Source organism: Ptiloglossa arizonensis, chromosome 13 (genome assembly GCF_051014685.1).
Source record: "Ptiloglossa arizonensis isolate GNS036 chromosome 13, iyPtiAriz1_principal, whole genome shotgun sequence".
Classification (NCBI taxonomy): Eukaryota; Metazoa; Arthropoda; class Insecta; order Hymenoptera; family Colletidae; genus Ptiloglossa; species Ptiloglossa arizonensis.
This window is the reverse complement of record NC_135060.1, coordinates 11,908,127-11,934,560: the sequence shown is the minus strand read 5'-3', so window position 1 is coordinate 11,934,560 and position 26,434 is coordinate 11,908,127. Positions and strand designations below refer to the sequence as shown.

The window sequence follows — 26,434 nt, the reverse complement described above, 5'->3', positions numbered from 1 at the left end:
ATTTAACGCGAAACAAATCATCCTTTTTCGTCGAATCAGCTCGATCCGGATCCGTAGTAGTCTATCAGCTTCCGCGCCCACGCGTGTGCTCGTTATCGTTGCCGAATCGACGCATTCAACGACGAATTAAAGGCACCGCAATAAAAAAAAGCAGCCGCGTAAAATACCTGCGGACTGCAGCGGATCGTTCCTATGGTGTGCATGCGCGTGCCTGGGTGTAAACCAGACGCATTGGCTCGTGTGGGCCCAACCCTGGCTAGGAAGCACGGTTGCATTATGCGCGGTCAAGATCCAGTCTCGTGACCACGTGTCTATATATAGGGTAGATAATTAAGGTGGGTGGTTTTTTTTTTCCCCCTCGAAAGTTCCACCGAGTAGTCCGTAACGTTTTGCTCGAGATCGAAGCTCGCACTTTGCAGCTCACGGATATTAACGCTAGATTCACCAACCAGTAACAATAACAGGTTTCGACTACTTTTAAAAAGAAATTTACTTCAAATTACACAGTGTATGGAATTTTTTCAAACATGTTACGACTTTTTCAATTCTGTAGATACAATCAATTTCATAAGTTCCTCTTCTTCCTCGAGCATCGATTTTTCTAAGATATGTACGAGGAACAGTTTAATGTACCAAAATCTATCGATGGTAGTTCTAGTGTTAATGGATACGTAAGAGACATTTTTGAACGATGCAATCGTCGAATATAATCGAGACACGATTCGTTTCATAGGGTCGTTTCTAATAAAGCTTCGTTCAACTTTGTAATAGGATAATTGACTAGTAAGTAGAAAACGCGTACGTGCGAAAAATTTGGTGTTTTCTGAATCTGTACAGGGTGATTTGATAATGTTGGGTTTTAAATAATTCAACAGCGGTTTATCGCTATTCGTTTATATTTTATATTTATATTCTTGAGAAGATGTTCGCCCGATTTACAACACAGAAGTGACCTGTCGACAAAAATGTTCTCGACAAGGTAAACTAGTAAACATGCATAGATACACACACTTATTTACTTTACGTACGTAAATAATATAAACGAGAAAGTAAAGATGTCGCGATTATGTCGTTTGTTCCAACGGATAACGATAATAACGAAAGTAATGTAATAATAGTGACGGTTTTATTGGAAAGTGTATACAAGAAATATTTTTAGTCGATTTCTGATGGTGTAGTATTGAAATTTTTAAACGAGTTTGAACTAAGAGAAGAGTAATTAAACTTATCGAAATAGTTTCTTCGTAATCGTTCGAGTATCGAATCGTTTCGTACGTTTCTGCGTTTCTTTAAATAAAGAGGTTACAGAAAAATATATTCGAAAGATATTTATCGATTTTAGACGGGTCATCTTCTTACGCTACATTCCTTCGTATCTCTGATTTAATTTATCAAAGTTTCGTAAAATTAGTCGGTTCAATTTCAGCTTCGATTTTGATGTGTCCAAGTTGCTCGACTTTAATTTTACGATATTTTCACAGTACCTTGTTTAGCGTATCTTTCTTCGATAAATTCGTAAACTGGACATTAGTCAATGCCAATTTTCCTTATCGTTAATTGTTACTTGGAGATTATCGATTGTCTAACCGTGGAGAACCGAATATAAAAAATTGATGGACATGTAGCGGTTTGAACGGTTGGTATTATATTTAGCTGTGCTTTTATTGTATCAAAAGTTGCCAGCTGTTGTGTCAATTTAAAAATTTCAGTGTAATTTCTGCTACAATTTGAAGTGGCTGGCAAGAAACATATATACGCGCAATTTTAATCTTTACTTGCCTGAAAGTTTCTTCAATTTCTCTCTTCTGCATTATATCTTCTAATCGTGTATTTACTATTATCTCACTTTTGTAAAGTATTAATACATATTTCTTCGAAGATCGATAAGTAAACTACTTATTCGACAAAGAGCGTCTCGTTTATCCAAAGTATCTTCATTTTAGAAATTAACAGTATACTTTTTATTTCATTCCAAGTTGCAAATTGAGTATGCACAAACATAGAAGAAGTATTCCATTCTTTTCGGTATGTTAGAACAAACGTGAATTGCAGAAATAGATCTAGGATTAATTAGAAAACGACGTTTCGAGTTTCTACGTTAAACAACTCTTGATTAATTTATCGAAATTTTTTCAAATTAATCGGTTTAATTTCAGCTTCGATTTCGATACGTCCAAGTCACTCGACATCAATTTTACAATATTTTCACAGTAACTTGTTCAGCGTAACTTTCTCCGATCAATTCGTAGAAATTTTAGGGTAAATTCTTTCTTCGGGTAAATACACATTATCCAAAAATATAAATAAAATATACGCGTAAATTTATACGTAAATTTTCAAAGCCCCGTTTCTCGAATCAGCCTGTACGATCGTAATTGATACGATTAATCATTCGGGCCAGTTTGTTCCGCGATGATCGTTCATTCGATGATACGCAGGATTATTCGCGTAATTTTAACGAGAAAAGTGACTGGAATCTCCGTTCCGGTGTGTCGTCGAAACGCGAGACGATTCGTCGCGATTAATCGTTGCCAATGACGTCGAGGCGTGTGGACGTACACGGTAATGGCGCCATTATCTTCGAAACGAAGAAACTTTCGAAACGGCGGGACGTGGGGCACGAATTGGATCAGTGGCCTGCGACAATTTCCATTGCTCGAACGACGTATCGATTGCGAGTCAATTCAAGGCGGCTCTTACGACCATCGACACGTGACATTGAATTCCTGACAAACGATCGGACAATTAGATCGTCGATCGTGATTTATAGCCGGAGCAATCTCGACAGCGAGATCTATTAATCCATTGTGAAAATATAATTCGCGCGGGCACCGAGAACGACCAGGGAGTGTATTCGGTAAATTGTTGCGCTATTAGAGCAACGGGACGAATGTCTTGTTTTCGTTCCATTGAAATTGTTACTTGGCGAAAAGTTTATTCCCCGATATTATCACGGATCGGGTAAATCCGCTCCCGTTTCGCACAAAAGCGGATCACGAATTTACTCGTTTATCGATTCGTCGGTGTGTTTTAGAATTCGACTAGTGTAGCGGATTAAGAATTTTCCGTCGAAACGGATGAAAATTTGTTTCGTTTAATTGCAATTCGTTCGACGGTTTGCTCGTTTAATTGATCGCGTCTTTTATCGTCCGATTCGTGGATAATAGTTCAACAGTAGTTAGAGCTACAAATAGACTCTTTATAGTTTCAGTCTATTTTAAAATCGACTTACGAGAACCGATCGCGAGACAAAGTACGATCGAAGATAGAACACACGGTGTGAAATAATAGTTTTTGGTACACGTAGGTGTATCGATGTGTCGTCTATCTACAGGTGTTTTTAGATACCGATGTTTTCAACGAATACTATATACCCGGATCATCTCGCTTCTGGTAAATTGTACCGGATGGTACAACCGGTGGTTTACATTTTGCAGAAATTAATCACTCCGTCGAATGACGTTTCAATGAATTACTTCGTCTCGTATTTTACGATGACCGAATCGGATTACATTTACGGTCGAATCCACGGTGCCGGGTTCTTCACATTTTTGTCCCGATCGATGCGTTCGTCTTCTTTCACTTTGATGCATCCATTTCATTTCTGCGAAATTTTTCCCACGAAGCCAACGGGTGATTAAATGAAAAAATATCCGCGGGTGGTTTCACGTTCGACGGAGTCACTCGACTGTGTATTATCGATCCCGGTGATCGCGGTCAGAATATCGTCCACCTCGAATGAGTCAAGGCACCCGCAAGCACGAAGTCATTGCCCTGCCTTTGTCGTTGCCTTTTCGATCGAAGGAACGATACAGTCGATTACGATGCGACGAAAGCGCACGATCCACGTCGAGATACTCGATTCGAAAATTATGTACACGGAAACGAAAACGATCATTGTCACGTGTAATACGAAATTATACCTAGAAAAGAATTGTCCAGCTATCGTGTACATTTTCGTACCTCGAACAAACGTAGTATGGATTCTTCTTAATTCCAAGGTAACTTTCAAATCGCCATAAATCGCATTCTTAAATTCTCTGTTTTCGATCGCACTGTTTATTACGTACAACGCTGTTGTTACGTACAACATTTTACTTTCTTGCACAATCGTACACTACATTATTATCCACCGTATTATATTTACTATAATAAAGGTATCTTCGGTACATATTCGTATTTACACCGCGATGTAAATATACAGTTGTATCTGAATAATTCGTACGAGGTGGTCTCTGTAATTCCACTCGAATTTTTTAATTCCATACCTTTTCTACCGTGAAACCGGTCACTTTGTTTTTCTCTTTGATTTACCCGATTTAAAAATGAAATGCTTCGTGGAACACTCTGGCTCGATGTTATTTCTTGATCCGAATCACGATACAAATATTCAAATTCAACATCTGTGTACAAGTGACAGTGTACGTGGCACCGAATCTTTCTTCGCGTCGGTAGTCACAAGAAGCTCGAATTCGCGGTCAAAAGCTTAAAAATTCCCAAGACTAGAGAAAAATTATTCTCGCGTATTCCATTTGCATCTGCAAATATTAGGTTGTTCGATAAGTTTTGTCGTTCGATAAAACTTATCGAACAGTATTGGGTGGTTCGATAAGTTTCGTCGTTCGATAAAACTTATCGAAGAACCTAGTTGAACCTTATTGAACAACGACGAAAATTATTGAACAACCTCTTGGAAGATTAATCGCGACACGCGTAAGAAACGAAATCTTATTGAACAACCTAGGACTGTTCAATAAGTTTTATCGAACGACGAAACTTATCGAACCACCCAATACTGTTCGATAAGTTTCATCGAACGACAAAACTTATCGAACAAGCTAATATTTGGAGATGCAAATGGAAGAACCTAGTTCGATAAGTTTTATCGAACGACGAAACTTATCGAACCACCCAATACTGTTTAATAAGTATTGAACGACAAAACTTATCGAACAAGCTAATATTTGGAGATGCAAATGGTACATCCTAGTTCAATAAGTAAGAAACGAAATCTTATTGAACAACCTAGTACTGTTCAATAAGTTTTATCGAACGACGAAACTTATCGAACCACCCAATACTGTTCGATAAGTTTCATCGAACGACAAAACTTATCGACCAAGCTAATATTTGGAGATGCAAATGGAAGAACCTAGTTCGATAAGCTTTATCGAACGACGAAACTTATCGAACCACCCAATACTGTTCAATAAGTATTGAACGACAAAACTTATCGAACCACCCAATACTGTTCGATAAGTTTCATCGAACGACAAAACTTATCGAACAAGCTAATATTTGGAGATGCAAATGGTACATCCTAGTTCAATAAGTAAGAAACGAAATCTTATTGAACAACCTAGTACTGTTCAATAAGTTTTATCGAACGACGAAACTTATCGAACCACCCAATACTGTTCGATAAGTTTCATCGAACGACAAAACTTATCGACCAAGCTAATATTTGGAAATGCAAATGGAAGAACCTAGTTCGATAAGTTTTATCGATCGACGAAACTTATCGAACAACCTCTTGGAATATTAATCGCGACACGCGTAAGAAACGAAATCATCGAAAGTGTTGATGCACGATCGGGTCAATGGTGCTTGCAAACGCGTAGTCTCGCGGCTTGTCGCGTTATTATTGCAGACTCTGCGCACGGAAATGAAACGTATCGAGTAGATTTCACCGTGCACGCGGCTGCATTTGGGGTACGCTTAGGACCGAGTTCTCGTCACGAACGGATCCCTGATATTCCGGTGTTAAAGTTAAGGCTTTCCGCGTCGAAAACGCACGTACGTTCAAATAACAGTAACGCGCGTCCCGGGTTCTCTCGCTCGACGTATCGTCGCGATTCACCGGCTGTCTCGGTTGTCCCTGCGGTAAACAATATTAACACGGTAATGCGTGTACGTATGTACGTACGTCGCGCGTCTGGAATCTCGTGTGCACGGCCCTATGCTGAATTTAAGCGATGACGCTCGTTACCGCGTTAACGATCGTAATACCGCCCGTGATATACGGAACACGGTGTCGCGTTGCACGCGATTCAATTTCGACGCACACGGTTACGCGAACGTAATTCGTGCTTTTTCGGACGGAGAAACGCCCATCGACGGATTTATTTTATTATTTTCACGCGAGCGCGAGCGCAGTGAAATGGGTGCGTTAATGCGCGGACACCGAGCATCGATCAACAGTATCCACGTCGTCCATAATTTGTCTCGTTCCTTGGATTTGCTTTTTAACTCTCGTCGTCCGTGCCTCGTATTTTACGCGCGCGCCACTTTTTGCTCCATCATCGCGCGTAAATCGAGGAATTCCTTGGCTCGTGTTTACCTTCGCTCAACGGGATTGTTATTTGTCATTATCTTCGATGGATTACCCACCGCGAATGTAATTTACGCGGAACGCGTATTCGTGTAATTGTTTCTATCGTAACGCGATTTTGTACATCGATGGTATCTCTGGAAAATATCGATCTTCCGATTTTAAAACCACTTACGGACTCGTTAATGGATTATGGTCCGTGTGCACGGATTTGCGAGTTTCATTGTACTCGTGGCCATGGTTGCGCGTATATACGGTGGTTCGCGTATCGTGGCTCGAAGTATCGTCTAAAATAATTATTGTTTCGAAAAGTAAATTACACGGATCGGCTCGGTACGATGTGGCCGAGAAGATACGTTTCTCTACCATTTACGATATTCGTTGAACGTTTGAGTTTCTTTACAAAAATGATAAAAAATATAATCTAGGTATTATTTGTTTCGATTCGACGTTTCGATCTTCAATTCGAGCCTTGTTCACTGTACAGAAGCAAAATTGTTCGTGGCTCGAAATATACATAAAATTAAATTATACAAGAAGGTAACGTATACACAGGAGAAATATAAAAAGAATTAAATTGCACAAGAAGATGACGTATATGTAGGAGAAAGAAAGATCAGTCCTGAAAGGAACGCGAGCCGTATTGGGTCAGACGCCTCGGTCGGTCTACGTACGGCTTTCGACTACGCAAAAATTACTCGACGGTGTCCACGTTCTTCTCATTCACTGTATTCTCTATAACACTGAACGATCCTTCTCTCCAGACTGCATGAATCGTCACGAGAACGAACATACTTACGATTAACGAATAATTAATCCTTTGCACTCGAAGCGTTTTTGCTACCTGAAACTGGCGTCTCGATGAAACCTTTTAAATCGCAAAATTAATACGGAATGGAATATTTTTATTTCAATACTTGACATACATGTGTTTACATCTTAAAAGAGTGTGATACCTAATTTCCAATTTGAATTTCAAGTCACGAAATTTCCCCGAATTGAAGGAAGTACACTAAATCGAGCGGTGATCGAGGGTCTCCTCTCGAGTTCAAAGGGTTAATATCCATCGCTCGAATATCGTGAAATAATAGATCGTAAATCGTACAAGATAAGTAAAAAGGTCCAATTTTGAAAATCTACCATGTGTTCCCTAGTTATAATTCGCACGAAATAATAAATGCTCGTAGCTTTCGTCGTAACATATCGGAATAGAAATTGAGCAAATGAACCAATTACGCTTCTTTCTACGCTTCATCGGGGCTTGTAAATTGAAATTTTCGGTCAGTACGTTGGATGTTATAATTTACATCGGTCGTTAGGCAGCTGGCCGGTTTCTTGCTACTTAAACTGGCCCCGGTTAATTCGAAGGATTGCCCGCTTCATTTCTGCCATTTGCACCGCAACTCAGCGTTTTCTTACCTCTATAAATTCTAAATTTTTTTTCCAACCGCACCGCCGCTCGTTTCACGCATACGCTTCGCTAGACGTCTAGCCCCGGTTTCTTGTTACTTGAATTGCGCCGGGTTTATTCGAAGAATTACCCTCTTCGTTTCTGTCATTTCCACCGCAATTCTGTACACGGTGCAGACAACAGATTCTGGCACTTCCGCAACGATCTTTACCTCGGCGATGATCCAATTTCGACGACGCCGCTCGAGGAAAAAGTGGCGAGGGACCGGGTCAGGGCGCGTAAGAGAATCGGCGAACTGAAGAAACGCAGGAAAGCAAAGGAGAAGAAGCGGAAGCAAATCGCTGAGAAGTCTCTGTCCGGGGCGCCCCCGGCGTCAGCAGTCGCTGCCTTAAATGAAACAATAATGTCGAGGCTGGATCTGAGCTGCTTCATGAAAGCTGGCAAGAAAGGATTTGCGAAAGCCCCTAAGGTGGAGAACGCCAATCCTGCCAAGTATGCCAGGTTCGTATCTCCCTAAAAATAGTACTTTCCGTAAAACGGAGAAATAGGTTGCCCCCTCTCCGCTCGGAAAAATGAAAATACGTTGTAATATAAAATACGTTTGCAATTGGAAGAGTATCGCTCCTCGATCGCTGTACCGAATCGTACTCTTTCGATTACCGACGAATCTAGAGCCGATTTCAATCGATGAAATTTTATCGACTTACAGGACATTTCTTTTGGAATTATTCCACGAACCGTTCGCGAGTCAAATTTGATCAATTTTGTGAAATGTACGTGAAAATACGCTCGCGTGTTTGTAATTCGAAGAGTATCGCTCTTCCATCGCGGTACCGAATCGTACTCTTTCGATTACCGACGAATCTAGAGCCGATTCGAATCGATTAAATTTTATCGACTTACAGGACATTTGTTTTGGAATTATTCCACGAACCGTTCGCGTGTCAAATTTGATCAATTTTGTGAAATGTAGCGAAGATCGATGGTAAACGATGCTCTTGTCAGTGTATCCGAAGTCGTGATCTTTTTATAAAAAGTTGAGTCGATCGGTTCGATTTTCAAGTGGTTCGTATCTTTCGTTAGTGTCCCCGAAGATCGTGCAAAATTCGCATCAATTGTTGGGATTCTCGTTCAATTATTAGCTTTATTATCGGAAGATGATTTCGTCTTCGTGTATGATCGTGTTACTGGAATATAAAGTGGAGCGATTTTTTATAAAATTTATTCAGAGATGTTATTCCGGAGGACGTATCGATTTTTACTATTATGGATTTTTGAACGTATCTGTTACCTTATTAATAATTGCAATCTTGATTGATTTTCATATCAGGAATACATGTCCAAATCCAATGCTACATTCCAAGTAGTACACATTGTTGTTTACCATACGTGATTCGAATAAAAATTTAAATTCAAAGTATCTGGTACCTCATTAATAATTGCAATCTTGATTGATTTTCATATCAGGAATACATGTCCAAATCCAATGCTACATTCCAAGTAGTAAACATTGTTGTGTACCATTCGTGATTCGAATAAAAATTTAAATTCAAAGATTGCTCGATATCTTTTTACCAGTCGTAATATTTAGTTTGGTACGTTTTACTCGGGATGTTATCAATGGATATAGTAAAATTCAATTTTATTTGTAACCCAAGCTGTGATTCGGGTAAGGTTGACGAATACAAACTAATGAATAAATATATTTATGTTTCCCGACACGTAAACCGGTCGAATAATCACGAATGGTACCGGGGTAATAAAATTAACGAATAAAATTTCCCCTATAAAAACAGTAACGAATGTATATTTTTCCGCGTATTTTTACAGGAGGAAAAACATACTGCCACCGTACAATCGATATCTCGTTGCGGTTTACGAGTGCAAGTTGGATTTCTATTTCGAAGACTCGATGGCGGATCGACTGTTCTGCAGCGATGGTACTTGGTTAGGCGCTCTTCCGCGTTGCAAAAAGGCGGGAGGCAAGTGTCGCAAAATAGAAACATCATATTCGTAGAAATATTCCCTCGAAGCAACTAAAAAATATTACTTCGTAGTAACGAGCGTGTTGCTCGAAATTGAGACTTTAGAGATGCGAAGAGTCTTTAAAAATAAATTCTCTTCATATATAATTTTGACGTTGACCATAGAACTCTCGTATTTTGAAATAAATTATCTCTAAATATAAATAACACAACTACTCTGTATCTCTATATCTTATATTAATAAGATTTGTCAAGAGTATTTTTAAACATTGTGATCCATAAACGAATTTACGAGTCTAAAATACAATAATCTTTTAATTTCACAACGGTTTGAATTGTTTCGAAGAAATCTTTACATTCGTGTCAAAAATCAGAGCGCAATTGTTGCACCAGTGTCGATGGAATAAGATTAAATGGGTACAGGTTTCACTCGGTCGAATATCACGAAGATGGTAAATCGATTAATCTGTAAAGCGAAAAATTGATCGGGTTTTTGTTCCAGAATCGGCGCTCGATAACTTGAAACGTTGCAATCTGGACAGAGGAGGCTGCGAGCATAAATGCGAAGACACTCCGACGGGTGTAGAGTGCTCGTGTTTCCATGGATTTCGCGCCAAAGGACCTTCCTGCAGAGGTAACGTATGTTTCATTTCCGAGAGCGCAATCGTGAGTATTGTTTGCGATCGACTATCCGCTGTAAAGCGTGTGCGTCCTATCTGAGGAAAAATTTGAACAAGAAGTGGTAATACGATCTCGTTTCGACGAATCGGAGCAACGATTCGTATCCACCGTACTACGTTTCGCCACTATCGATCCGTTGAATTTTTATTCTTTGTAATTCTTGATACTGTTGCTACATTTATTCGCGATCGAGAGCTGAGCCAGGTTTTCTCTTCGTAAATCGTGCCGCGAGTTCAAACGGATTAGGAACCTTCTTTATAATTAAAAGATTACAATTTTTATCCTCTTCGATTCGAAGCTACGATCGATAGACGTGAAATGTAAATAACCGTGTTACCGAATATCGTAGGCGAATCTTGTTCTTTTCTATCACTCGTAACGCGCGGGGTGAGTAGTAAATCGTTGGATTTGTTAAATCCCCGTGATCTGAAATTGAAATACAGTACGGTTTATGCTTGTCGCGTGGACGGATAAGGTCACACAACGGAGGCTTACGATTCCCTGTCCCTGAAAATCTACGCCTCGCGCGGGTTATTCGCCATACTTCTTTCCTACGACTTTGTCGAAATCCGAACGGGGTGGGATCTAAAGTCGCGTGTAATTCGACGTGTGATGAAAAAAAAAAAAAAGAAAATGAGCACAGCCAGTGAATAGGGATTTCGTACATCGTGAAATTTCGCTTTCTTCGAGTAATTTCCCCGTACGTACGTAAACGTATTAAAAAATGATCGTACATTTGGTTACTCTCAAACGGGGAGGATTCTAGAAAACGAAAGTTCTTGTTTTCTTATTGTCCACAATTCTCGAAATTTTTATATTTTTTCAAGCAGTATCTACGAGTAGTTTACAAGACTTTGGTTATCGTCTAGGTAAAGGTTCGAATTATTTCAAACAACGTGTCCTAATGGTTATTAAATTTCCTTAGAAAAATTGAGCATGGGTTACTTTCAAACAGGAAGGATTCTCGAAAGCGAAAAGTTCTTGTTTTTTTATTGCCCACAATTCTCGAAATTAAAAAATTTTTTTAAGTAGTATCTACGAGTAGTTTACAAGACTTTGGTTATCGTCTAGGTAAAGGTTCGAATTATTTCAAACAACGTGTCCTAATGGTTATTAAATTTCTTTAGAAAAATTGGGCATGGGTTACTTTCAAACAGGAAGGATTCTCGAAAGCGAAAGTTCTTGTTTTCTTATTGCCCACAATTCTCGAAATTTTTATATTTTTTTAAGTAGTATCTACGAGTAGTTTACAAGACTTTGGTTATCGTCTAGGTAAAGGTTCGAATTATTTCAAACAACGTGTCCTAATGGTTATTAAATTTCTTTAGAAAAATTGGGCATGGGTTACTTTCAAACAGGAAGGATTCTCGAAAGCGAAAGTTCTTGTTTTCTTATTGCCCACAATTTTCGAAATTTTTATATTTTTTCAAGCAGTATCTACGAGTAGTTTACAAGACTTTGGTTATCGTCTAGGTAAAGGTTCGAATTATTTCAAACAACGTGTCCTAATGGTTTTTGAACTTTCTTCGAAAAATTGGGCATGGGTATAAAAACCCATATAGAACTCCAAAGTATAGCTCGAGAAAGTTCTTAATAAGAACCCCGAGGCTTGAGCGGAGAGAAGCGAATAGCTGGAATTAGACTAGCTGGCGAGTGTTATCCGATACTGTTTCAAAGTAAGACTATAGAAGGACGACAATGATCGTTCGAGTGTACTCGAGCGTGGGCAACAATATCGTTCTACGTAGATGCTCGCGTTGAAGAAAACACCGGATGTATAAACGTGTCAATTTTTCTGAACAATTCTGCAATTAATTTTCCTCGTTCAATTATCGTCTACAAGGTAGTTCGTAATTCATGAAATCAAGTATAATGAAATTGCGTCGGAGGCATTGTTTTCGAGAAAAATGCATTCGAAGTCGTGTAGGCGTGCGCTTAAGTAATGTCTGACGGTATGAATTTCGCTAAAAATGTTTAACCATTTTAATACCTCGACGTACACGGTGAGATATTTTTCGATCAACCGCGAAGAATGAAGACATAATTAAATATTTAATCAACGTACATTTTAGTTACGGTTATATCGAATCGTTTCGCACGTTTAACAACTGTGCCTCGAAGAGTTAAAGCGTCTTCCGTGAGCACTAATACTACCAAAGGGGTAAATTTGACTCGTTTGACATTTTTTTTAAAATTACTCAATCATTAACGGTGTCTGCCCACAATATTCGTGGACAATTATCAAAATAGACAACTAATGTTACGCTTAAATTAATTGCCATTCCCCCTTCCAACTTCGAAGATACCTACTATCATACAAATAATAATATAAGTTCACCATCGGTAGTTCTACCATTGAGAACGCGTCAATGGACAAGCATCGATAATTAACAAACCTGGAAATCCTATTGTGTACAAAAACAGTCACGGTAGCTACATTGAAATCCAAACGCCATTAGTTCCACGTCGATTCGACTTGGAATGAACTTTGCTCCGAAACAAGACTTCCAATTCAATTTCGTTGTTCCCGACTTTCGTCTCAATTCGAGCCATAACATTTCCGCGACTTTGTACCGCGAATTATGAATCACTGTATACGTACAATTGTGACGGAATAAATTGACGAAATTGATTCAGCGAGCCGGTTTCTAGGACCGATTAATTCAAGAGTGAGAATGTTGAGCGGTCGAGTCGCGCGCAATGTTTCAGATGAGACAACCGCGGCAACGAATCGCTCACGGGACTCTAAACGGATGCATAAAAGTGGTATGAATCATCGAAACCGTACTCTACAATTTGAGGATCGATCGTGAACACGAGCCGTCCGTTTCGTCTTTTCGTCTCCCGTGGGTAAATCACGGCCCACTTTGGCGTCGATTAGTCGACTCGACGACCAGCAGCACGCGATTCGAACACTCGTCGTGGCGCAGGTAGACGCACGCTCGAAACTGGATGTAGGTGTCGGGCTCATTGTATGCTAATCGGTATCGGCATCTCCGTGAAAACGACCGCAACGCGAACTGGAACCGAAGTGTGTTTCAAGTGCAACCGACGCCGCCCCCGGTCTGCAGACAAGCTTTCTCGATTCACGACCGGAATCCATGTCGCGACACTAATCTGCAACCTATAATTTATATCCGCGTCGCGGTTATGCGAGATCTTACCCTGGTTAAAAGCGAAGTCGCGAGAAACGATGACGCGAACGCCGGCGCGTAATTATCATTGCGTTTATGCAACGACGGCGGCTGGGTTAAGAGGGTGGCGGACCTTTCCAATGGGATTACGCGGATTACGTTTAACGGAGTAGGTTTTATTTTACACGTGGCTGAGCAAGCCTTACGGAGCAACGAACGAAAGGAAGAGGACAAAGAATATCGATGGCATGATCGATCGAACCTGGATATTCTTCGCGAGCGCGTGGTGAACTATGACAAAAATCAAATTTGAAAGTCTAACGAGAATATACAGTGATATTTAATTTGAGAGTATTTAAGTTAAAAGCATTCGAGCATTGGTCGTCTCGGTATTTTTCGTGCCTGTGTCTTAAATAATGATAAAAAATAAAATTTGAAAGCTTATGGAGAATATCCAGTGATATTTAATTCGAGAGTATTTCAATTATTATTGCATCTTACTGTATGTTCAATTTTAATTGTACAATTAAAAGCATTCGAGCATTGGTCGTCTCGATATTTTTCGTGCCTGTCTTAAATAATGATAAAAAATAAAATTTGGAAGCTTATCGAGAATATCCAGTGATATTTAATTTGACTATTTAAATTATTATTGCACCTTACTGCATGTTTAATTTTAATTGTACAATTAAAAGCATTCGAGAATTGATCGTCTCGATATTTCTCGTGCCTGTGTCTTAAATAATGATAAAAAATAAAATACGAAAGCTTATCGAGAATATCGAGTATCGTTCAGTTTGAGAGTGTTTATATTATTATTGCTCCTTACTGTATGTTTAATTTTAATGGTACAATTAAAAGCATTCGAGCATTGGTCGTCTCGATATTTCTCGTGTCTGTGTGTTAAAAAATGATAAAAATAAAATTTGAAAGCTTATCGAGAATATCGAGTAATATTTAATTGGAGAGTATTTAAATTATTATCGCGACCTACTGTACATTTAATTTTCGTCGCACAATCGATCAGCATTCGAGCGTCGACCGCGTGCCAAGAATTGATAAAAATAAAATGCGAAAGTTTATTGAAAAGTTAATTTCGAAAAGAAATATCGTGCTAATTTTGGTCCACGATACTCGAGAAAGGTTTCAGAATATTTTCGATATACGTACGTATTATTAATTTTCCTTTTTTTTTTTCGTTTTCGAAAAAGTAACGTTCGATAGAAACGAAATCAATTTCGTTGTTAATTATTTGTACGATTACAAGATACAAAGAATATTCTATTCCATCGTATCGTTTTGTTATCAACATAATTGCAATATAATCTAGTCACGATATTAATATTAGATGCATCGATCTGACACTGGTGAGAGCGTTTCAAAGCTAAGCCAATTTCACGCTTAACTCAAAATCGGCTATTGTATAGGTATACCCTCTTGGCCAATAAACCGTCGAATTGTTTATTATCGTACAGCGTTTCGTAATACAAACATCGAATGGAATAACTCCACGGTATCGAAATAACCGAAGGCTGTTTGGGGAAGAACATTGTTATATTTGCGAGGAAGACTCGACGAAAGGTTGACGTCAAGTTGCTTTTACATTGTTGCGACACTTGTTGCGGAACGTACTCGAAACCCTTGAAAAGGGTTGGGCTGGGATAGCATACTGTCGAAAACAACACGTAGGGAATTCGCGCGCTGTAGTTCACTGATGTTTCAAAGCAAGTAATCGCGCGTTTTTATGTCGGTGGTTCGTTTTGAAGAGCGTAGAACTGTACAAGTTGTACGTTTTACGGTGAGTCTGGCTCTTATTTTTATACGTTGCGTATAGAGAGTGTACCAAAACATTCGAGCGTAAATTCATGGATGAATTCAGCGCGCAAAAATAACGAACAAAAATTCCGATAGAAATCTCTCTCGTCGCATTTTCATATTTTTTCGTCTCCAAAATTAATTCTCGAAGTTACGCTCGCATAGTTTTTTACGTCTTATATAGAGAGGCGAAATTTTAAGTTGACGGTGTAACGCGATGGAAAAGCAAGTTTGAAGATATTTTTAACGAAAAAATGTGAAAAGCGACTATCCTCCCGGATACGTGGGTGCATAGATTTGTCAAAGATCAAATGGAAATAATGATTTTGGTGACAAGTTTTTCTTTATTATTTTTACAGATATAGATGAGTGCAACGAGGGTATAGCTGGTTGCGCTGAAATTTGTCATAACGATCTCGGCTCCTTCCGTTGTGACTGTCGTTCGGGTTTTCAGTTGGGTAACGATAACAAATCGTGTCAGGGTGAGTCGCAATATTAATTTATTTTTACATCAACGTAGAAAGTCGTATCGTTACGTATAATATCGATTTTTTGTACGAATAACTAACACGAATGCAAAGTTTTGATGTACGAAACGAAACTGTACAAATATGTTACCGATAGGAAATATACTGTTCAATAATATTTTTATCAAATTGTAGACAAATATATTTCAGTTTCTCTTTACATAACAACGTGTATTGCAGTCGCGAGTACTTTCGAAATAGAAACAATACAAATTCCATTATGAAGGAAAGTTATGAAGAATTGTTGATTGCTCTTTATCTCCATTTATTTACGAAATGACTTCTCTTTGTCCTTACTTCTCTCTAAAGACACTTCATTCTCTTTTAATATTTCCGACTCGACTTAATTTAATTTCCTCTTTTTGTAAACGTAAGAATACTTCGTACTTTACTTCTTATATTTCTATTTCCACACAGTTTTTCTCTTATCGGTTTAAATAAAATTCTGTACGTATCAACCTAGTGATTATATTCAATTTTCTCGTTGGAAGAGATTCGTTAACGCAAGAATATCAAGGATTGAAAGAATCACTTTCGACTTTTGAAACGAGTGTTTTTGAAAATTCTGATTTTACAGGATCTATTCACTCACTTCCAGAGCAAACAGATTTTACATATCGAGTTCGATCGATAATACGTTTTCTGTTTTAAAACCGCGATCGATCGCGATTTTTATTCGAATTTGAGAACACCGTCTCTATAAAAGCTCTCCGATCCTGGTGTAAAAGTAAATTAAGCTTCATTTACAATTAGATCAAATCAACCGAATTCTTTTTTTTTTTTTATCATCGAGAACATTTTACGCGAATCGAAGCGACACATTATCGTAGAGGCGAACGAGTATCTGGTAAAATATCCGAAGAATAATGCATTCGTTACTGTCGTTTAATTTTAAGTGATTTTTCTTCGAAACTGTATCACGGAACGATAATCGAATTAAGGAATCTAAAATTATAATAATTTTAACCCAATATTTCGCGGACGAGGTGGTTTTTAAATGATGAATATCGGTTTCGGTAAAACGGATTTAAATTTGTAGGTGGGAAAATTACATCGATATAAAAATTATTTCGTCTACTAAAATGTAACACCAAATGTTCGAAGTTTCTATACTGTGACTGAGAAAATGATTTCAATCTTCGTCCATTGTGACAGTCGTTTAAAAATAATAATTACAGAAAATTGTAACGATAACTCCGAGAGATCGAGCTTTTAATAAAATGTTCGCGAAACCTCCGTGCGTTTGCGTAAAGAATTTAGAGGAAAAATAAAAGTAGGCACATTTAACGCTATTAATCTGACTCGAAGACGCTCCATCGCAGCGATGTTTACGAATTTATCTTTCCACGGATGGCCAACTAAAGCAAGAGAAATCTACAGCCAGGTTTTCTGCGGTTTGTTCGTAACCAAAGCAAGCATCGTAAACAACCCTTGGCTATCGAATCGCTTGATGCGGTCTGTGAATTCAGGCGCGTTTACGGTGTGCTCTGGCTAGTCTAAACTGATTAATGTCAAGGCTGCACCGAGTAGCTAACAAATTTTAGCGACGAACAAATTTGAGAATTCGTATACGCGGAAACTTAAATTCGGAGTATGGCGGTTTCACGGAGAAAACTTTCGTAACAAAGTCGTCGGTGTGGGTAATTTTGTACATTTTTATAATTAATGAATCGGATCTAGAACTTCGACAGTTTCAACCGAAAGATAAATTCGTTTGGGTAAACGTTCGAGCGAATATTAAATGAAAATTTGAGGGAAAACGAAGCTATTCGTTACATCGGAGCACAGACTTCGGGAAATCGTTTCTTTTTTGTCCTTTTCGTTGAATGGAATTTTGTTAACGAACGAGCACGGTTTTCTGAGAATTCATCGTGTCTCCTGACGATTACAGATTTGTCGATCGTGGGATTAGTTTGAATTACCGAGTGTGTACTATATTGCGCACGATTAGATGAACGTTTATCGATTTTAGGCAATAGTTCAATTGAAACTGAATCGAATCAATGTTTGGGTAATTGAAAGCAAACTTAGCAGGTGTTCAAACAATCAAGCATCTAAATACACGTAACTACTATTCGCTTGCATTTCGTAATTCATTTTACATACGGACGTAACAATCTCTTTTTCTTACTTGGTCAGAGATTTCTGATTCAGTTCGGTTTACAATTTTCTTGTTCAACTACGCTTTTATCCTTACACGTGGTAACTCGTTTTCCAATCATTTCAAATGGAAACTCTTACTTACATATTGGTACTAATAATTCCTTTCCTCTATCTGACTCCTCTTGTAGTTCTTGACTATTTACAAGTTCTTGTAGTTCTTGACTATTTATAAATCTTTCGATTCATTCTTTGTTAGAGATTTTCTTTATTTTTAAATTTTCTTTTCGTCGATATGTCTGCTCTGTTCGAAAATGATCGCTCCGACTGATCGTGGCACTCTATCGATTCATTTTTGTTGGAACTTCTCAACTAGTTTCGTTAAAATCTTCGTATAATGTTCTCGAGAAGTGCTTGTTTGAATTCGAACACGTTTATCTTAGAAATTTACTTATTCTTCTTTATTAAGAAAATTAGCTCTGACCCAGTACTGGGTTATTGCACATTATGAATAAAAAGAAAGACTTGTGACCTTACTTATTGCGCATTCATTTAGATCACGTGTACATATTATAAACTGTACAATACGAAGTTAATGTCTCGACTTAAACTAAAAAACTATCGGAAAGTAAAGCAATACGATTGCTTCTGAAAATTATATCCATACTTCACGTTTAATTTGGAAGCTTTATTTGCATATAATACACTGCAAAAATTATGAACACATATCTATAATTAATTTGACCAATGTAGATACAATACGTTTACCAGATCGATAAATGCCATTGGTTGACCAACAACAAATATATAAGTATCTAACCGATAGGTATTTAACGCATAAGTATTCAACGGATATTTATCTAGCGGTTAAGTATCTAACAAATAGTATAATATGTGTATAAAAACACATGTGTAACGGAGAGATGTCCAACGGATAGATTTTGTGTCTAACGATTGCCTGTAAATGAATTCTCAACAATATTTGAAGTATTAAACGAACGAAGTATTTACGTGCTCGCGAGCTTTTCTCGTGCAATTTCGAAAGCAATTTACAAGGTTACTTGGTTGTTCCCGTTCAGACGTTAACGAGTGCCTCCTGAATAATGGGCACGGCCCGTGCCAAGGCACTTGTATCAATCTTGAAGGGAGCTACGAGTGTAGCTGCTCCGACATAGCCGGTCACAAATTGGCGTCGGATAATCACACCTGCGAGGATATCGACGAGTGCGCAGCGAACAACGGAGGATGCTCTCATGTTTGTTTGAACACACCTGGAAGCGCTTTTTGCCTTTGTCCCGATGGCTTTTATCTGACGGACGATTGGAAAACATGCCAAGGTAAAAAGAACTACCGAAGCGAATTTAATCTGTTTTCTTTAAACGTGGAGTTCCTTTTTTTTTAATACACAAAACGGAATGTAATTCGCGGTATCGAAAATAACCCGATTACACGTTACTTACCTTTACATCGTACACTCACTTTACATCGTTCGATTCTGGATTCGATAACATACAACTTTGGTGGAATAACGGTGTACTGTTATATTCTATATATGTTATGTATTATCCGTTTGAAAATAAGCGAAAAATGTGAAGGTACGTTGCGTCATGCGAGACTTCGTTTTCGAGAAAATCGATTTTAAAAATGTTTCAATTTGCGCGCAATTGCGTGCGACTTGTTCGACACGTCTGACTGTTACTCGATGTTTCTACTTGCGTCAGTGTTTGTAAATTTTATGTAGATTATTCGTTTCTTATTCTGTGAACAATTGCTGAAAATATCATCCGCGTTCTTCAATTCTTCGCTCGTATTTTTCACGGTATCGAAGAAGGAGCCTAAGTTTTATTTAGAAAACGAGGGATTACGTATTTGAATATTTAACAAAGTTTTATTATTTGTTGGCTCGTTAGACGTGAACGAGTGCGAGAACGCATCGACCGTTTGCGCGAACAATACCGATTGCGAAAATACCATCGGGTCCTACAAGTGTGTCAGCAAGCCTCAGAAGTTGACGAAAGTCCTTCAGAACGAAGATTACGATGCCGAGGACGACGACGATGACGACGAATACGACGAAGAGAGTGCCACGGAAATTCCAGAATTCGGAAAGTGCGAAGAGGGTTTCAAGAAGAACAAATTTGGCGAGTGCACCGGTTCGTGAATTTTTGTTCGCCACTGAATAATATTTTCATTATTTTGGACAATGTCGGACACGTCGAGGTGATCAATTTGATGAAAAATGTTGTCTCTGATTTGAATCCTTTATTAAATGGTATGGAAACATTCTGTCACTTTTGCGAAACAAATTTAATTACGTACGATATGTTGATCTTCGAATGACCTTTGCCAGGAAAATTGGACACGACGATCGTCCATTTTAATACCATCGGCCAGTTATCCATGTTTAATACCGTTCCTTGTTTGTGAACGCGAAACCGAAGAGAGAGCACTAATATTAATATTTGACAATGAAACGACACAGTTTAAATTCAGAGTTTCTGGTAACAATTCTCAAATGTTCACCGTACAAGAAAAATGTAATATAATTCTGTGCCACGATGAACAGCAGTGAGAGCATGTGCATTGTACGCAAGATGATATGCTCGGAGGAATTCCTTTTCTCGTGTACGTTTGATGCGATATTTCAAGCGTTTCGTCAAACAGGCAACGTCTTGCCTCGAGAAATATGTACATTGAAACGGTTGCCGCTTGGAGCACCATTTATGATTTAAATTATTAGCGGAACTACGCGAGAGTTGTTTATCACGATGTATCATTCTTCGTACTAAATTATTGCAAAAATATATCGAAGTACGTTTAAGAGGTACTTTTCGTATAGGTCGTTTAAGGTCAACATATTGTACACGAACGAAGTAATATTTTCGTCAGTTTCGAAATTTCAAGTAGAAGAAATTCTATTCATTTTTGTCGAAAATCTCGTACTTTCCAAGATTAGAAAAAATTTGTTAAACAAGCCAAATGAATTAAAACCAAGATTCCTCGGTACGAATAACTTCAATTGGACTCTAACTCGAGTACTCCACCACTTCGTGCTAACCATACGATTCTAAAGCTTGTTAAATTCTTTCGCGAAGCTTCTCCACAAATCTAGGTTGAACGAACAATAAATACAGCGCACTTGGTTGTTTCTAGGATTCATAGTCCCTCTCGTACACAAAATAATTCATTCGCGATATATGGGGAAAGTTTGAAGTAAATATCGTGGGTTTCTGCGGCATAGAAAATTATGCAAATAAGTTCAAGCGGAGTAGCGATAGATTATACACGCTTGACAGTTTTCGTTGCAGGTACGCGACAGATCGCTTGAATTTAAGAGGGAACTAACTTTATCCTCGGTGTCACGCAATCGCGTTGTTCCAGACGTCGACGAGTGCATCGAAGGGGACGAGGGTGAGCCTCATGGTTGCCAACACGAGTGCGTGAACGAACCAGGCGGTTATTACTGCGTGTGTCGGTCCGGTTACGAGCTCGACGAAGACGGTGTGTCTTGCAACGACGTCGACGAGTGCAAGAAAATGCCTCCTCCAGCTTGCTCCCATGGCTGCGTGAACACACAAGGCTCCTACGGTTGCACCTGTCCACCTGGCTACGGCTTGAAGAGAGATAACATCACCTGTGCGAGAACGTGCGAAACGCTGGTAACACCTTGCGCTCACGACTGTCAGGAAACCGAGACTGGACCTATTTGCGTTTGTTCTTCGGGATATCAGCTCCTGGAGGATGAAATCAGCTGTTCGGACATCGACGAGTGCTCCCTAGACTTGTGCTCTCACTCCTGCATCAACATGGAGGGCAGTTTCTTGTGCGTTTGTCCGATCGGTCTGGAAACATCGAGCCAAGACAAGTTCAACTGCACCGACATCGACGAGTGCGCTAGAAACGTTCACAGTTGCCAACACGAATGCACCAACGTTCACGGAAGCTACTCCTGCTCCTGTCGTTCCGGATTCCTTCTGAACGAGGACCAAAAGACTTGCTCGGACCTGGACGAGTGTTCGAACAGCGAACACAAGTGTTCTCAGGTCTGTTCGAACACTCCTGGTAGCTACAGTTGTTCCTGTCGCGAGGGATATCAGCTATCGGAGGATGGTCTCGCCTGTAGGGACGTCGACGAGTGTCTTGGAAACGAACACGGCTGTTCTCATCGATGCGTCAACGAAGAGGGAGGCTACGAATGCAGATGTCCGACAGGGTTCGTGTCAGGGAACGACACCAAGAGCTGTCAGGACGTGAACGAGTGTCTGGAAGGAACCCATCAATGCTCTCACGAGTGCGTGAACACAGACGGATCTTACGTATGCACGTGTCCCGTAGGGATGTCCGTAGCGGATGACAAGCGATTGTGCATTACGATAGACGTGTGCAATCTCGCAAATTGTTCCCACGTTTGCGAGAAGGACCACGATACGTTCAAGTGTGCCTGCCACGAAGGATACACGCTGCAGGACGACGGAAGAACCTGCGCGGATTTCGACGAGTGTCTCGAAGACGAACACGATTGCTCCCACGACTGTCTGAACGCGCCAGGAAGTTACAAGTGCGGTTGTCCCGAGGGCTTGAAGCTTCTGCAAGACGGTCTGACCTGCGAGGACTCATCCTGCCCCGAGGGACTTCGTCAGGACGAGAGAGGCCAGTGTCGGGACATCGACGAGTGTCTGACGAATGCTCACGACTGTTCCCACGTGTGCAATAACGAGTACGGGTCCTACCGTTGCTCGTGTCCTCCGGGCTGGACTCTGACCGACGACAGTGTCACCTGCGTCGACGACGATCCTTGTTCCAACACGTCCTGCTCCCATTCTTGCAGGGTCGACGGTCACTGGTACAAATGCGAGTGTCCTTCGGGATACAGACTCGGCAAGGACGGTGAAACTTGCGAGGACATCGACGAGTGTCAGGAGGACACGGACAACTGCACCCTCGCTTGCAGGAACAACGCAGGATCTTACAGTTGCGAGTGTGGAACGGGATACAGGCTCACGGAGGACGGTAAAATTTGCATCGACGTGGACGAGTGCGCCGAAGGAAGCCACGAGTGTCCCCAGGGCTGTGTAAATCTCGAAGGAAGTTACGACTGCTCGTGTCCCACGGGACACGTGTTCTCGAAGGTGGACCGGGTCTGTAAGGACATCGACGAATGCCAAGACCTCCCGCACAATTGTTCCCACGGCTGCGTGAACCTCGTCGGCGGTTACGAGTGCTACTGCCCACCAGGATGGAAGCTCGGCGAGGATTTACGAAACTGTCGAACCGGTAGCGACCGCAACTGCTCCCACGTGTACGAGCAGGATCGGAACGAGACTCGTTGCGGTTGTCCCGAGGGACTCGAGCTACAGGAGGACGAGAGCACATGCCTGGACGTGGACGAATGCGCGGACGATCTCCATTCGTGCAGCCACGCCTGCGTGAACACCAATGGCTCTTATCGCTGCGAGTGTCCCGTGGGTTATCAGCTGAAAGAGGATCAAAGATCTTGCGAGGACGTGGACGAGTGCTCGCTGAACGAGTGTTCCGACGATTGCGCGAACACTCCAGGTAGCTACCGTTGCATCTGCCCGGAGGGTTATCGGTTGGCCGAGGACGAGAAGACCTGTCGGGACGTGGACGAATGCGCGAAGAACCTCCACGGGTGTTCTCATAGTTGCGAGAATTACGACGGTGGTTATATCTGCTCCTGTCCGGACGATATGATTCTCGAGTCGAACAACAAGACCTGCACCGAGACGAGTGGGTGCGGCCAATCCCACAATTGCAGCCACACCTGCGTGGACTTCCCCGAGGGTTACAAATGCGAGTGTCCCGGTGGCTGGGAATTAAGCTCCGACGGGAGAACGTGCGAGGAAATTGATTTTTGCGCCGACCAACCCGGCTGTTCTCACGAGTGTGTCAGCGGAACGGATGGTTTCCAGTGCCGTTGTCCAGCTGGCTATGTTTTGTCCAAGGACAACAGAACCTGCGAGGACAGGAACGAATGCGAGGGGACGAGCAACGAGGTTATCAGCAACTGCTCCCATTCCTGCGTCAACACCGATGGTAGCTTCGCGTGCGAGTGTCCGATCGGTTTTCGACTGGCCGAGGATCGAAGGACCTGCGAAGACGTGAACGAGTGCGTCGAGGATAATGGCGGTTGCTCTCATCTGTGCGCGAACATCGAGGGTGGCGTTGAGTGCGCCTGCCCGGATAATTACAAACTTTTGGAGGACGACGGGAAGACTTGCGTGGAGATCGACGAGTGCTTGATCGACAATGGTGGATGCACGCATCTCTGCAATTACGACAACGGCACCGTCTCCTGTTTCTGTCCGCCAGGGATGCTCCTGGACGACGACAACGTCACTTGCGTAGAAGAGAACAAGTGTTACGCGGAGAACGGTGGCTGCTCCCATTTCTGCAACTACGAGTCGGGCGAGGTGTCGTGCAGCTGTCCGTCAGAAATGATCCTGTCCGAGAACGGTACCATCTGCACCGAACGAAACAAGTGTCTCCTGGACAACGGTGGTTGTTCTCACGATTGCAGTTACGAGGACGGCGAAACGTCCTGTTCTTGTCCAGAGGGTATGATCATCACCGACGACGAACATCTCTGCGTTCACGAGAACAAGTGTCTGCTGGACAACGGCGGTTGCTCGGACATCTGCGTCTTCGACAACGGAACCACCGGCTGCGAGTGTCACTCGGGATTCCGGTTATCGGCGCAAGACAACGCTACCTGCGTCGACGTGAACGAGTGTCTGGAACTGAAGGACAACTGCACGCACAAGTGTGTAAACGCTCCAGGTGGGTTCACGTGCACCTGCAACGAAGGTTTCAAGGTGAGCGCCATCGAACCCACCTTCTGCGACGACGTGGACGAATGCGAGGACGGGAACGGTGGTTGTTCGAACGGCTGCCTGAATCTCGTGGGATCGTTCCTTTGCTCCTGTCCATCGGGTTTCATCCTGGAGAACAACAACAAGACCTGCAAATTGGTCGACGGTTGCAAACAGAACAACGGGAACTGTTCCCATCACTGCCACCACGAGGAGGGCGCCGAGAAGAGCCATTGCTCCTGTCCGTTGGGTTTCAAGCTGAAACAGGATCAGAGGACCTGCGAGGACATCGACGAGTGCGAAGAGTTCGAGAACGACGTGGAACTAGGCTGCTCCCACGTTTGCAAGAACACGAACGGCTCCTACTATTGCGAGTGTCCTACGGGATACATGCTGCTGCCGGACGACAAGAAGAACTGCATCGACGTGAACGAGTGTCTGAACAGCCACCATAATTGCAGTCACGATTGCCTGAATCTCCTGGGGAGCTACGTGTGCACCTGTTACGAGGGACATTATCTGCATTCGGACAAATCGAGCTGCCTGGACATCGACGAGTGTCTCGAGAGGAACGGTGATTGCTCGCATCAGTGCACGAACACTATCGGTGGCCACTTCTGTTCGTGTCCGGTCGGTTACGAGCTCTCGCAGGACGAGAGCATCTGCATCGACGTAGACGAGTGCGAGACAGGTATGGCCGAGTGTTCCCACGAGTGCATCAATACCCAGGGCTCGTGGAGATGCACGTGCCCGGTGGGACACGTTTTGGCAAACGACTCGCGAAGCTGCGTGGACGTTGACGAGTGCGAGCTGAACAACGGCGGGTGCTCGCATGCATGCTTCAACGTCGCTGGAGGCGTCAAGTGCAGCTGTCCAGTTGGATTGCGTCTGGACGAGACCGAGAAAACCTGCAACGACGTGGACGAGTGTTCGACGGAAAATGGAGGCTGCTCGGACACCTGTCTCAACTTGGAAGGTAGCTTCGTCTGTCGTTGCTCGAGTGGATCTCAGCTGGGGACCGATTCGAAAACCTGTCACGATGTGGACGAGTGTGAAACCGAGAACGGTGGCTGCTCCGATACCTGTGTCAACCTGGACGGTGGTTATCGTTGCGAGTGTCCCGTAGGATATCTGCTGAAGGAAGACGAGAAGTCCTGCGCGGACATCGACGAGTGCGAGAGCAATAACGGTGGATGTTCTCACGTGTGCGTAAACGAGATAGGGTCCTATCACTGCGATTGTCCAGTTGGGTACGAGTTCAGAAACGATTCGTGTCATTTGCTGGACCCCTGCAAGACCAACAATGGCGGCTGCGAGCAGATTTGCAGCGAGAAACAGGGCTCGGCTGTTTGCAGTTGCAGCAAAGGCTTCCTACCGGACGAAGACGATCGCTCCAAGTGCAGAGACGTTGACGAATGCGCGGATCAACATGGTTGCGACCAGCTCTGTGTGAACACCGTTGGATCTTTCGAGTGCAAGTGCCGGGACGGTTTTCAGATGCAGAATTCTACGTGCGTCGGTGAGTATCGGTCTAATACCTTTTATATCTAGGGTACGAATGTACCACAAGTACAGAGGAAGAGTACACAAGATTTAGAGGAAAATCCCTCTCAGTTACTC

General features: G+C 41.7%; 1 protein-coding gene across 1 annotated transcript in view; it reads left to right on the top strand.

The window, feature by feature from the left end:
- The window catches only part of LOC143153668 (uncharacterized), a 151,690-nt gene that overhangs the window by 44,398 nt on the left and 80,858 nt on the right, over window positions 1-26,434 (top strand). The window contains exons 3-9 of the mRNA XM_076325087.1: window positions 7,919-8,243; window positions 9,573-9,724; window positions 10,230-10,361; window positions 15,717-15,839; window positions 19,064-19,321; window positions 19,895-20,137; window positions 21,366-26,333. Of these exons, the coding sequence (XP_076181202.1) occupies window positions 7,919-8,243; window positions 9,573-9,724; window positions 10,230-10,361; window positions 15,717-15,839; window positions 19,064-19,321; window positions 19,895-20,137; window positions 21,366-26,333 (6,201 nt within the window). The remainder of the gene's footprint in view (window positions 1-7,918; window positions 8,244-9,572; window positions 9,725-10,229; window positions 10,362-15,716; window positions 15,840-19,063; window positions 19,322-19,894; window positions 20,138-21,365; window positions 26,334-26,434) is intronic.